Genomic DNA, 14,055 nt, shown 5'->3' with positions numbered 1-14,055 from the left:
AAAAAAACAGTTTATTTTTCTTTCCTTACTATGCTCATGTTGACAGGAAATAAAATTTTAGTGAACCATACATCCGGTATTTTGTTTGCATTAGTCATTTTACTTCCTGGGTTCCAGATTTGAGAGTCTGGAGCCAGAGATAAACAGCCAGGCTTCTCGGGTAGCTGTGGTGAACCAAATTGCCCGCCAGCTAATCCATAGCGGGCACCCTAGTGAGAAAGAGATCAAAACTCAGCAGGACAAGCTCAACACCAGGTAAAGCCACTTTGCTCTCATTTTACACTCCAGGATAAACGCAGCTAGTTATATAAAAAAGCACATACAGTATAGACTGTTTTTCTCGCAGATATTCCAAAGCGATGACAATATTGTATTTTCCACACTGTATTTTCTATAAGACATATAGCTATGTGTTAAAGCTCTGGTGCAGTTTATGTTCTGAGAGATACTGCAGTTAAAAGATCATACAAGGCTAGTATTGGTCATGAGCCAAACAGTTTACTTTATTAAATAAAAGCTAAAAATAAATAACACCTCACTTTAGTAGAGTAATTTACTAAAGACATGTCTTTTGCCAGATGGAGCCAGTATCGTGAACTGGTAGACCGAAAGAAGGATGCTCTAAACTCAGCTCTGGGAGTGCAGAATTACTACCTTGAATGCAATGAGACAAAATCCTGGATTCGTGAAAAGACCAAGGTGATCGAGTCCACCCAGGATCTGGGCAATGATCTGGCTGGTGTCATGGCACTTCAGCGCAAGCTGACTGGCATGGAGCGAGACCTAGTTGCTATAGAGGACAAACTGGGTGACCTGGGAAAGGAGGCTGACCAGCTGGCCGAAGAGCATCCAGACCAGGCTCCTGGCATCAAGGGCCATTTGGGTGAGATCAAGGACGTGTGGGAGGAGATGAAGGGAACCATGCGTGCCCGTGAAGAGTCCCTGGGTGAAGCCAGCAAGCTCCAGCAATTCCTTAGGGAGTTGGATGATTTCCAGGTGTGGCTGTCGCGCACCCAGACTGCCGTAGCTTCAGAGGACATGCCCAACACTCTGGCTGAGGCCGAGAAACTTTTGGCGCAGCATGAGGGAATCAAGAACGAGATTCGTAACTACAAAGAGGATTACCAGAAGATGCGCGACATGGGTGAAACGGTTACCCGGGGCCAGACAGATGCCCAGTACATGTTCCTGAGTCAGAGGTTACAAGCGCTGGACACTGGCTGGAATGAACTCCAGAAGATGTGGGAGAACAGACAGAAGCTCCTGTCGCAGTCGCACGCCTACCAGCTCTTCCTCCGTGATACCAAGCAGGCTGAGGCTTTCTTGAACAATCAGGTGATGAAAGAAATACTAATGCTGAGAAATACTAACATTATGATATATTTGATGAAATCAAAAAAATTTAAATGCTTCAAGGCTTTATATACAACTTGAAACTTAGACAAGTCTTTATGTAATACTAAGACATTTGTTACAAGATTAGTTCGACTGAAAACATGGTGATGCACAATAATAACCAGTGTTGCCCACAAGGAACCCATGAAATAGGAACGCATATCTTTCAGACTACCTTGCAAGTCAGAGGATGCTTGGTTGGGTAAATTTAGTTTTAATTTAAGTGGGATGCTTTGGAGCATGTGGTCTTGTATTCTTTATTCTGTGCATTTTGTTGTCTAAACTTGAGGCATCACACATTTAAAGACTTGCCACTTAAGATGGGATTGGGACCACACAATGGATTTGTTAGTGTGGGTACAGTCAAAGGACATACAGTAGCAAGTATGACCCCCGAGCATGAAAAGGCTAGGTAGTTGGGGTAAAAGTATGGGATCAGCCATGATTCTGCACCCCCGGAGCAGAGATGGTTAAGGGCCTTCCTCAAGGCCCACCAGTGGCATTGGAGTTTGAATCCCCAACCTTCTGATCAGTAACCCGGAGTCTTAACTATTTGGGCCAGTGAGTTGAACCAGTTGATCACCAACTGGTCCCAGTCTGACTATACAATATAAAGGGAAAAATCCTAAATGATTTATGTAAAGTTGATTTTTGGAGTTTTTAAGGTTTTGTCTAAGACTGACTTTCTTTTGCTTCCTCTCTTCAGGAATATGTATTGGCCCACACGGAGATGCCAGCTACCCTTGAAGGAGCAGAAGGGGCCATCAAGAAGCAGGAGGACTTCATGACCACCATGGACGCCAATGAGGAAAAGATCAACGCTGTGGTAGAGACGGGTCGCAGGCTGGTCAGTGATGGGAACATTAGTGCTGAACGTATCCAAGAGAAAGTGGTCTCTATTGAAGAAAGGTACATTTGGTAACAGTTCAAAGTATTAAAATTAGGCACTGTAAACATATGGTTTTAAGTATAGTGTGTGTGTGTGTTTACAGGCATAAAAAGAATCGTGCAGCAGCTAGTGAACTTCTCACAAAGCTAAAAGATAATCGAGATCTCCAGAGGTTCCTTCAGGACTGCCAGGAGGTGAGCTAAAGATGAAGCTTGTTTAATTGCTGCATTAGAATGCAATAGTTGCAATGGTTTTGTAATTTCTTGTTGCATCCTCTTTTCTTTTCTTATTTTCTTTTACTAAACGGGTTTTCTAAATGGTTTAATTGACCATGGTTTGATTGCCACTCCCATATTTCCAGTTGTCCTTGTGGATCAGTGAGAAGATGTTAACAGCACAGGACATGTCCTATGATGAAGCACGCAACCTGCACAGCAAATGGCTCAAGCACCAGGCCTTCATGGCAGAACTGCAGTCCAACAAAGAGTGGCTGGAGAAAATTCAGAAGGTGTGAAAGTGATGACCGTATTACTGACTCTGTGTTTGTGTGTGTATACCAAGATTTATATTTTCTTTTTTTAATTAAGGCTGGAACAGCCCTGGTGGCTGAGAAGCCGGAGACTGAGGCGGTGGTAAAGGAGAAACTGGAGTCTCTGAAGAAGATGTGGGATGAGCTGGAGTCGACTACCCAGACCAAGGCCCAGTGCCTGTTTGATGCCAACAAAGCTGAGCTGTTCACGCAGAGCTGCGCAGACCTGGATAAGTGGCTCTCTGGTCTGGAGGGACAGATACAGTCAGATGACTTCGGCAAAGATCTGACCAGCGTCAACATCTTGTTGAAGAAACAGCAGGTACTTTATTATACACAGCTTCAAAGGATGTTTGGCTCTAGAGAAAGAAAGCAAAGCGGTGTAATGGTTAATGATTCTACTATAGATTTCCAAAAGGGTTTTAAATAAAATCTTTACGTTGCTGCACGGTGGTGTAGTGGTTAGCACTGTCGCCTTGCACCTCCAGGGTCCGGGTTCGATTCCCGCCACGGGTCTGCGCGCATGGAGTTTGCATGTTCTCCCCGTGCTTTGGTGGGTTTTCCTCCCACAGTCCAAAGGGATGCAGATTAGGCTAATTGGTGTTCTCAGTTTGGCCTGAGTGTGTGAGTGTGTGCCCTGCAATAGATTGGCACCCAATGATAGGTGTACACCACCTCGCGCCCTAAGTCTCCTGGCATTGGCTTCAGGGATCACCCGATAAGATATTTTTGATACTTAGGTGCCGATTCAATTTGTAATGCGATTCTCACCGCTCTCCCTCTCTATGAAACAATTTAAAGCGCGCCACCTGTAGGATCATAGAGGAACTGCAACATCATACCTGCAAACCTATATGAATTAATAGATAAAATAGATATTTTTTTCTGTAAGGGTATTATCTTAATAGGGACTGTTTCTCAGTTTCGCATTCGTAATTAATTATTCGTAATTCGAATATTTTGGAGTAATTGTGGCAATTCTCCCTCCTAGAATTGCTGTTATGTGGCATTGAGTAAGTTATTGTCAACTCGATGAAGTCAATATTACAGTCACCAGTATGTTATATAAGCATGTGAAATGCTGTGCATGGGTCTGCTTTATATTTCAACTTCCACCTGCTCAGTAGGGAGTTATTATTTTTGCCTTAAATCAAAATAAAGTATGAAATGAAAAATTATACTGTGGCATACTGTGACAGAAACAGGTTGTTACTGTTCATTTCCGCTCAACTAATATAAACCCTGTGAGCCGTGCATGGCAGCTGCAATCCAGACGCATTTTGAGGTTGGCATTAAACATGGCAGGTAAACCCCTGGGATGCTATCAGCCTAAAAAATATCCCAGACACTGCTGTAGACAAAGCATTTTGTATAAAAAGCAAAGGACAGTTTTGAACAATAAACAGGCTTCTGTTGACAACTTGTCAACTTGGATAAAAAGAAATTTATAGCCATGCAATGACTTGAAGGTAAAGCAAAGAACTAGTGTGAATGTCTCTCTGAATATGGAGTTTATTTTATTTGTCAAAACCATACACAGTATGCTTATCAGTGAAATGCTTTACTGGAGAGTATAATGTATAGTGTCTATGAACTTTAAGTGACCATGTACACCCAATCAGCCGTAACATCAACACCACCGCCAGGTAAACTGAATAACATTGATCACCAACTGGTCACAGGATCAAATCGACAACAAATAGTTAATGCTGGCAAAAAGGCACCAGAACATCCAGTGTACCATAGCGACCACACACAGGGTCCTGCAATCAGTGTCCAAGTCCACCAACCCAGACTATCCACAGAGGCTCTATCCAACAACCCACAACACCCACAGCTGATGCCAGACACCACGGCATACCACCGGAGCACTCCTGTAGAGGGAACAGAGCACCACCAGTGGCACAAGGAGAACATAAAAACTTGGTGGATTTAATGTTAATGTTTTTAATGTTATGGCAGATCTTTTTAATGTGAAAATATAATATGTAACGAAGTGTCAATTAAGTGTCTCACCTAGGTGAAAAGTTTTCACAGAGGATCATATAACACTATTTTTGAGAATACATAATTTGAGAATACATCTCCTGATCCATCCTTACTTTTTTTGTAAATATGCATACACATATATATTTTTATCAGATAAAGAGAAACACATTTGCTACATTTCCATACCCTTTTATGTAGTGTCTGTAACTTTATTTTATTCCAATCTTTCAATGGTCTTAATTGTCATTCGGATTTAGATTTCACATGAAAAAACATAAAACAGTGTATTATTCTAAAATGCAAAATTGTTAAGATATCGCAAAATGTTTTGGACATGGTTACAGACACTACAGATTTTTTGGGAAAAAAATCCTTAAATTTGCATGGAATTCTTAAATTTAGGCAACAGTTTTTAAAGGTTATATGTTTCTAGATGATAACATCAATTTTAATATCAGTACTTGTAAAGAAATATAAATAATCTGCGTTTTAAATTATTATTGTTCGAAGCGAGACAGTATAATGCTGAAAAAATGGACATGTTTGGGGCACATATAAAATCATCTTTTCAAAACGGCTGAAGTTGAAACAAGATTGATCACTTCCATGTTGCATAAACTTCAGAAATAGCTTCTTTGGCACAAACATTTCCTTTATATATATATATATATATATATATATATATATATATATATATATATATATATAAAAACATAAAAAAAGAGAGAGCAAGAATGCTGCGTTTCGGCTGAAAGATTTTGCAGATGCATCGAGTAGTTTATGGCAGTTGGTGCGGTACCACAACCTGCTGGAGTGAAGTGTGGAACAAAAGATTGGCAGGAAAAAAAGATTATGGTATCGTTTAAGACATGGCATTTAAACGATCAACTACACAAGTTACACATCATTTCAGTACTTATAGATATGTTAATCATTTTTAATATTTAAAAAATAAATGTTAGTAAGACAAATCAGTGCTCTTGAATGGAATTGGAAATCACAAGGCCCTAAAATCGAATCCACACTTTACTGTATATGCAGTGTTATTGACGGGTCATTTTAATATTTCTCCACAACACCTTATGATTCTATTTATTAGCATTAATGTTTTGTTCACCAGAGCAATTCTTTATAAAAATTTCTGCCACAAGCTTTTAAGAGAGCCAGTAGAGTAATAGATGAGAAATAGAAGTCTCACTGTGGCTCATTCCGAGCTGGTGCTTGAGCATCACTAAACAGTTCACACTAGCGGTTGCGTAATCACACCCTCCCCCTCGGCGTGCAGTTATGCAACCTCTTTTTTTTTCAGCTCCGTGATGTTGTACTGTAGTCTCCGGCACATACGAGTGTGTGTATGCGTGTGGGTGTGTGTGCTTGCGCTCCATACATGGATGCGTGATAGAGGCAGTGTTCAAGGAGAATGCTGAAAGGCTTTTGTGAATATGTGTAAGTCTGTTTTTGGAATTAATAAAAAACGGTATGGGACAGATGATCTTGGCATTGTGAAAATTTGAGCAGAATGCTTTAGAGAGAGAGAGAGAGAGAAAAGGGAGAAGCATGCATTACTCTGTGTGTGGGATATGGGAAGAGGTTGCTCCAGATTTTCACTCTCTTGCGTCCTTTTTTTCAGATGCTAGAGAGCCAGGTGGAAGTGAGGCAGAAGGAGGTGGAGGAGCTGCGAGCGCAGGCCCAAGCTCTCAGCCAAGAGGGCAAAGGGTCGGAGGAGGTGGACGGCCTGCGCTGCGGCGTGGAGAAGAAGTTCCACCAGCTGCAGGATCCTCTGAAGAAGCGCCGGAGCAATCTGATGGCCTCTCGTGAGATCCACCAGTTCAACCGTGATGTGGAGGACGAGATTGTGAGTTCTCAGCTACGTGCTAATTTTTAGCAAAATAAGGGGAAAATGAGTCAGCAAATGTATGGTACTGAATTGGCAATAAATGTCACTCAACCCAAACCAGACCTCAAGCAGGAGCACAACAAATCAATAATTCTGGTGTGAAATCTGTAACACTGCCCCCTAGTGGATTTGCCTACAATATGTTTAATAAGTGTACCATTATGGTCGCATGCTATAGAACCTTTTTTATTTATTCATTCATCCGCAGCAACTGGATTGAAGTAGGCGGCTTATATTTTGGGAATATAATAGAGTTCTATATATAATATTTCATTTAAAAAAATTATAGATCATCCTGGCTAAGCCGGCGTTTTTACCTTTTTTTTCCTCGAACATAGTGGTAGGGTTAATTAATTAATTAATTAATTAATAATAATAATAATAATAATAATAATAATAATAATAATAAAAATAATAGTAATCATCATCATCATAATAATTGCGAAGACCCATCATTAATTCACATTCTTCTGTTTTTTGTTATTCTTAAGCTCTGGGTTGAGGAGCGAATGCCCATGGCTACATCTACAGAACATGGCAATAATTTACAAACTGTTCAGCTGCTCATTAAGAAAAACCAGGTGAGTATTGAAATTGCCAGTAGTGTGTAAGTCATGATATTATTTATTGCATTACATTATAATATTGCATTGTGCCTCTACTCACCTCATCCCCCGCTTCTGTATGGATGTCACCTCACCGTAGACCCTTCAAAAGGAAATTCAGGGTCACCAGCCACGTTACGATGACATTTTCGAGAGGAGCACGCACATCTTGAAGGACGACAGTCCGGTCAGTGCGACGATTCACCAGCGGTTAGACGATCTCAAGAGGCTCTGGAGCTTGATCCAGGAGGAAGTGGAAAAACGCCACAGACGCCTAGAGGAAGCACACAAAGCCCAGCAATACTACTTCGATGCAGCAGAGGCTGAGGCCTGGATGAGTGAGCAGGAGCTGTACATGATGTCAGAAGAAAAGGCCAAGGTAAGAAAAACTGAACATTCTTATCACCTTCATCCCGTTCCGGATCGTACAAGGGCATCAGGTGTTGAAGACGTACAGTATTAAAAGGAATGCGAGTTTTTATCCTACACTGTTTACTTTCATTCTGTCTGCATTTCACGCTTGTTTGTGGCTCTGTGCAGGATGAGCAGAGCTCTGTGGCTATGCTGAAGAAACACCAGATCCTGGAGCAGGCAGTGGAGGACTACGCCGAGACCGTGCACCAACTTTCTAAAACCAGCCGAGCCTTAGTGGCTGCTGGACATCCAGAAAGGTGAGGATCTATGGGAAAATGTTGCTTTCGAATTTGTGCTACACAGTGATGTTTATCCACTGGTCTAAATGACCCATTTATTCCAAAGGATTGTTTCATATTATTATTTAATACATTGAATTATTCATCAGTGAGAGAATCAGCATGCGACAGTCGCAAGTGGACAAGCTGTATGCCGGTCTGAAAGACCTGTCTGAAGAAAGACGTGGGAAGCTGGACGAGAGATCCTGCCTGTTCCAGCTGAACCGTGAGGTTGATGATTTGGAGCAGTGGATCGCAGAGAGAGAAGTGGTGGCGGGTTCTCATGAGCTCGGCCAGGACTACGAGCATGTCACTGTAAGATCTTTATCTATATCCAGGCCCATGACTGTGTGATTTCTACCTTGGATGTTATTTATTAGGTTCTGTGTAAATCAGTAGGGATGGGAATCGCCAGACACCATGGATGATGTAATATAAATGTCACGATTTTATAAAGGGTTTTCTTTTTTCTTTTTTTGGATTTTTGTTACAGTTTTAAGACCTTTGAATAAAAAAAAAACTCAAAAGTTTCATAGTTTAGCTTTATTTAACAACTTTACAACTGTTTTTAACAATTTAATGTAATTAATTGTATTTAATTAAAATGTAGCCGATTGCTTATATAACATTTAACTTCAAATTTAGTTAAGAAAAAAAGCTCTTTTTTTTTTTTTTTTTTTTACTGAAAAGCATGTATCTCGGTCATGCGCCATGATTGCCATAATTATCATTTCTAAACAAACCTAGCAAATAACTCACTCCTACTACACGGGATGCCAGTGTATAAATAGTTCAGAGTGCACCACCTGTAGGATTTTCAAGAAACGACAATGTTTTATCGACTCAAGCGCCTCCAAAGTCTTGAGCACGTTTTGAGCAATTGTGAACATGTGCCTGTTTAACACGCTTCCTCTAATATACACTACCGTTCAAAAGTTTTAGAACACTTGCAAATTTGAAATGGCACAAAAACGCCCAGGGGTAGCTCAGTGGTTAAGGCATTGGACTACGGTTTGGAAGATCCCAGGTTCAAACCCCACAACCACCAAGTTGCCACTGTTGGGCCCTTGAGCAAGGCCCTTAACCCTCAACTGCTCAGATGTATAATGAGATGAAAATGTAAGTCGCTCTGGATAAGAGTGTCTGCCAAATGCCTAAATGTAAATAAATTTTTTTTGTTTAGTGATTTATTTTCTACATTCTACAGCAATACTGGGGATTTCAAAACTATAAAATAACACATATGGATTTAGGTAATTACGTAACAACAAGAAAAACAACAGTTAGTTGTTATTTTAAGACACAGAGGTCAGCCTTTCTGTAATAGTTCTTGCAAGAACAGTATTGTCAAGTGCATTTGCAAAATCCGTCAAGCACCATAATGAAACTGGCTCTCATGAAGGCCATCCCAGGAGGGCGAGACCAAAACCTACCTCTGCCGCAGACGAGAAGTTCATTTAGAGTTATCAGCCTGAAAAATGACCAATTAACAGCACCTCAGATTAGAGGCGTTATGAAGTCTTTACAGAGCAGAAGTAGCAGAAACATCTCAATATCAACTGTTTAAAGGAGATTAATGCATTTTTTTGGGTGCCTTCAGCAATACTTTACAATGTAGAAAGAAAGAAAAATCAGGAACCATCATGGAGTTAGAAAGTGTTCTAAAACTTTTGAACTGTAGTGTATGCGTATTTCCAGGTTAATTATGCTCGCCGTGTTTTGCGATTGGTGGCATGAGTGGGTTTGAAAAGAAGGCGGATCCGAGTTTTTTGTTTGTTTTTTTTGTTTGTTAACAACGTGTGCAACTTTTGGTAATCAAATGCCATAAAATGGGTTTCTATTGCACCAGAAGCATCTATGCTTGATACAGAATTGGTTATGTCCAACGTGATCTGATCAATCTAAAAAGCAGCCTATTCTGGTCACTGGCTGATCGACCGATAGCTGATCTCTATTATAAATGTAATAAATCATATCAAATAGATTTTGTGTGGTGAAACCAGTCACCAATCACAAATCATAGCAGAGTCATTTATCCCCTGTCTACAGTTTAGTGTCGTAATTTTACTCTTACAGAGGTTGTAAAAAAAAAAAAAAAAAAAAACATAGTGTTATTCATCATATTATTTACGGTATAAACTCAAACCTTGTATAAGAAGTGACAAGTACCGTCTTATATGCATTGGTAATAAATAAGGCCTTAGTGTTGCTCTTGAGGAGCGCACTGGTTTGTTATGTACGAGTATTTGTTCCTCTGTTTCGATTGATGTTGATGTCTCATTTTTTGCGTGTTTGGGTTTTGCACAGTAAATTATCCCTAACAGATGCAAGAAAATAAGTCATGAATAAACACCGATGCGGAACAACTTGGTGTCACATCTTCACTTAATGATCTCCACTTTTGCTTTTTATTTATATACAGATGCTACAGGAGCGTTTCCGAGAGTTTGCCCGCGACACAGGAAACATCGGCCAAGAGCGCGCCGACACGGTCAACAAAATGGCAGACGAACTGATCAACTCGGGTCACGCGGACGCCGCCACCATTGCCGAGTGGAAGGACGGGCTCAACGAGGCTTGGGCCGACCTGCTGGAGTTAATCGACACTCGCACGCAGATCCTAGCTGCCTCCTTTGAGCTCCACAAGTTCTACCATGACGCCAAGGAGGTGCTCGGACGCATCTTGGACAAACACAAGAAGCTCCCAGAAGAGTTGGGTAGAGACCAGAACACCGTAGAGGCACTGCAGAGAATGCACACCACTTTTGAGCATGACATACAGGCTTTGGGAACACAGGTGTGTTAACACTTGAATGTGTGCACTCGCAACCAAGTGACTTTTGCATTTAGCAGTTGGAGTCTTTACTGAAAAAGGATCGAGTGATTATTGCTTTCTATGACGCAGGTTAAGCAGCTTCAGGAGGATGCGGCACGTTTGCAGTCGGCCTATGCTGGAGATAAGGCTGAAGATATCCAGAGGCGTGAGGCGGAGGTGCTGGAGGCCTGGCGTGCTCTGCTGGAAGCTTCCGAGGGACGCCGCGTGCGTCTAATAGACACCAATGACAAGTTCCGATTCTTTAGCATGGTGCGTGACCTTATGCTTTGGATGGAGGATGTCATCCGGCTTATCGATGCACAGGAGAAACCAAGGTATATTGTGTGATTTATGCAATGGGCTGCTCATGCATAATTAAATACACCATTCAGCCATGAGTAGGCCCCCCTTTTGCCACCCTCTTCAGCAAATTCAGATACAATAGCTCTTCTGTTGGTTTGGACTACATGGGCCAGCCTGTCCGTCCAAGGTGCACCAGTGAGCCTTGGCCACTCATGACCCTGTCTCCAGATCACCAGTTCTCCGGTTTCGGTACAAGAGCTCCAGTTTGAGAGTTGCTCTGACCCAGTTGTCTAGCCATCACAATCTGGGACTTGTCACTGTATGGAAAGTTACAATGTCTCATTACAATGACACCTGAAACTAATGTGAACAAGTGAACCTTTTTTTGTCCTGAATCCCGCATCAATGTGTGGGAAGGCTAAGAAAAGATGAGCAAGCATCAAAATTTAAGTGACTTTGACTGGTGTACAGTGGTCAGGACATACAGTACCAAAAGTGATCCAAGGAAGAAAATCTGGGGAACTGGCGACAGGGTCAAGGACGGCCAAGGCTCACTGATGCACATGTGGAGTGAGAGCTGACAGGTGAAGTCCGATTCTATAAAAGAACTACTGTAACTCAGATTGTTGAAAAGGTTAATGCTGGTTCTGGTTAAAAGATGTCAGAACACACGGTGCATCACTTTTTTGGTGTCAAAAGTGGGGTCTTACTTAAAATAAGTGGGGTGGTCATGATGTAAAGGATTAATGTTGGATTTTGATACTAATTAATGGTATGCAAGCAACAGAATAAAGATTGTAACGCTGGACTGCAAGATAAAGGTCCCATATTTTACCATTTCTTTAACAACCCATTATGGGCCTTAAAGGTCCTTTAAAATGTATGCTAATGCTCTATCGGAAAATATCCCTCGGGTAGTGCATTTTTAGTCATTCCAACTGCTTTTAATTTACTCGCTGTTGCAGCTAATAGTGAGCCATGTGCTTCAAGAGACCCGCAACAAGTTATTTCTTCAAGATTTATTCGAGACAAAATCTTCTGTTATTTTAATTGCAAGAAGACCTCGTAATGGAATTAAGAAACGTATTTGCTTATTTAGGGACGTTTCATCCGTGGAGCTTTTGATGAACAATCACCAAGGCATCAAGGCTGAGATTGATGCTCGCAATGACAGCTTCACGACTTGTGTCGAGTTGGGAAAAACTCTACTTTCACGAAAACACTATGCTTCTGAAGAGGTGAGAATAACTTTTGTAATTCTGTATACCTCCACTCCTTACCTGCTGTCTGTGTATCCTCAGTTATTGCATAGATGGCGGCAGCATATTGTGTGTTGATATAGAATCTAGGGGATTATTAATTGACAGTCTGTAGCATAATTGTGTTAATATTTTGTTGTCGATTAAATGCAATTTAAGTTAAGTAGCATCACCCCAATGTCTGAATGTTAATATCATTTTATTTACGATAAGCATCTGTAAAGGGTCTCCAGGTGCAGACGGATACCATCAAGGTAGAAAGTTTCCTCAGTGTAAAGCACGCTGGGACACTGGCCTCCCAGGAACTTCTTAATGGGCCAAATGGCTTGGAGGTCTGGACTGTATGACAATGTTGAAATAACTCCAGTATTATAAAAACTACCCTTATTTCTCTATATAACGCATATCCCCTTATTTAACTTAGATACCATCAAGGTAGAAAGTTTCCTCAGTACGCCAGAGCCACGATCTGACATCTTGTTTCATGTCTGAAACGCTGGCCTCCCAGGAACTCCTTAATGGCCCAAATATGGAGTGAGGTCAGAACGATACGGAAATGTGGAATTAACTCCAAGCCCAGTTTCTGTAATGTAACGGTAAAGGTGTTGGTAAATGGTTGTGTCTACAGTATAGACAGATTCAGCTGTTGTTGGCGACAAGTTATAAAGGATCAGACAATTCACTCTCTGAACATCTGTGATGGGCTGTATGTCTTCTTTAAAACATTTAAATGTTTTACTGCAGCTAAGAGTCTCATCAACATACTGGCCTTAAATGTCAATCGGTTTTACTCCTTCATTCATAAGAAATTTCTTCACATGAATTGACTTGTTCTGATTTGACTTGAACGTTCTTTCTTAATACACTGAAAAAAGTACAGGAAAAAATAAGTTAAAGAAACTAGTTTTAAATCTAAATAGCTTAAAGACATTTCTTTTGTCCTTTTTTGCTCAGATCAAAGAAAAGTTGCTTCAGCTGACAGACAAGAGAAAAGAAATGATTGACAAGTGGGAGGACAGATGGGAATGGCTGCGATTGGGTAACCCTAATTGAATCTAATTGAATTGACTTTCCCCATGTTGTGGTAATCTGGCCATTTGACTGTATGTGATGTGGCATTAGTTCTGGAGGTGCACCAGTTCTCTCGGGATGCGGGTGTGGCTGAGGCATGGCTGCTGGGCCAGGAGCCATACCTATCCAGTCGAGAGGTGGGTCAGAGTGTTGACGAGGTGGAGAAGCTCATCAAGAGGCATGAGGCTTTCGAGAAGTCAGCCGCCACTTGGGAGGAGCGCTTTGCCGCTCTGGAGAGACTTACCACGGTGAGAGAGAGTGGAATCTTTTAATTACTGTAATAAAGAACTGATGAAAACCTTTTGAAATGAGGGAGGTGTTTCCAGTATATGAAGTAAATGAGTAAAAACATGCATGTGCATGGGGTTTTAGATGGAATTACTGGAAGTGAGAAGACAGCAAGAGGAAGAGGAAAAGAAGAGACAGGCCCAACCTGTAGAAGTTTCGCCTACTGAGGTGGCATCGCCACAGCAGAGGTATGATTAGAAAGAGGTGGTTAAACCCAGGGGTGCAGGTAGTTTGAAATTTTTGCCGGTACTATGTCTTCTTATGTCTATGTCTACTGATGATCGTGATTCATTAAAAGTTTATCGGTCAGTTTTTTTCCCTCT

General features: G+C 41.2%; 1 protein-coding gene across 2 annotated transcripts in view; it reads left to right on the top strand.

Annotated features, from left to right (window-relative positions):
• The window catches only part of LOC128508369 (spectrin beta chain, non-erythrocytic 1-like), a 78,941-nt gene that overhangs the window by 54,979 nt on the left and 9,907 nt on the right, over window positions 1-14,055 (top strand). For both annotated transcript variants that reach the window (XM_053479656.1, XM_053479655.1), the window contains 17 exons: window positions 118-255; window positions 579-1,335; window positions 2,102-2,304; window positions 2,388-2,478; window positions 2,646-2,792; window positions 2,872-3,135; window positions 6,433-6,657; window positions 7,191-7,280; window positions 7,405-7,683; window positions 7,845-7,975; window positions 8,107-8,311; window positions 10,419-10,793; window positions 10,902-11,146; window positions 12,214-12,352; window positions 13,328-13,412; window positions 13,496-13,692; window positions 13,817-13,920. In XM_053479656.1, coding sequence (XP_053335631.1) covers window positions 118-255; window positions 579-1,335; window positions 2,102-2,304; window positions 2,388-2,478; window positions 2,646-2,792; window positions 2,872-3,135; window positions 6,433-6,657; window positions 7,191-7,280; window positions 7,405-7,683; window positions 7,845-7,975; window positions 8,107-8,311; window positions 10,419-10,793; window positions 10,902-11,146; window positions 12,214-12,352; window positions 13,328-13,412; window positions 13,496-13,692; window positions 13,817-13,920 — 3,675 coding nt within the window. The remainder of the gene's footprint in view (window positions 1-117; window positions 256-578; window positions 1,336-2,101; window positions 2,305-2,387; window positions 2,479-2,645; window positions 2,793-2,871; window positions 3,136-6,432; window positions 6,658-7,190; window positions 7,281-7,404; window positions 7,684-7,844; window positions 7,976-8,106; window positions 8,312-10,418; window positions 10,794-10,901; window positions 11,147-12,213; window positions 12,353-13,327; window positions 13,413-13,495; window positions 13,693-13,816; window positions 13,921-14,055) is intronic.

The sequence above is a fragment of the Clarias gariepinus genome, chromosome 20, assembly GCF_024256425.1.
Source record: "Clarias gariepinus isolate MV-2021 ecotype Netherlands chromosome 20, CGAR_prim_01v2, whole genome shotgun sequence".
Taxonomy (NCBI): domain Eukaryota; kingdom Metazoa; phylum Chordata; class Actinopteri; order Siluriformes; family Clariidae; genus Clarias; species Clarias gariepinus.
Note: the sequence above shows the minus strand (reverse complement) of the source record. Positions and strands in the feature narration are given on the sequence as shown.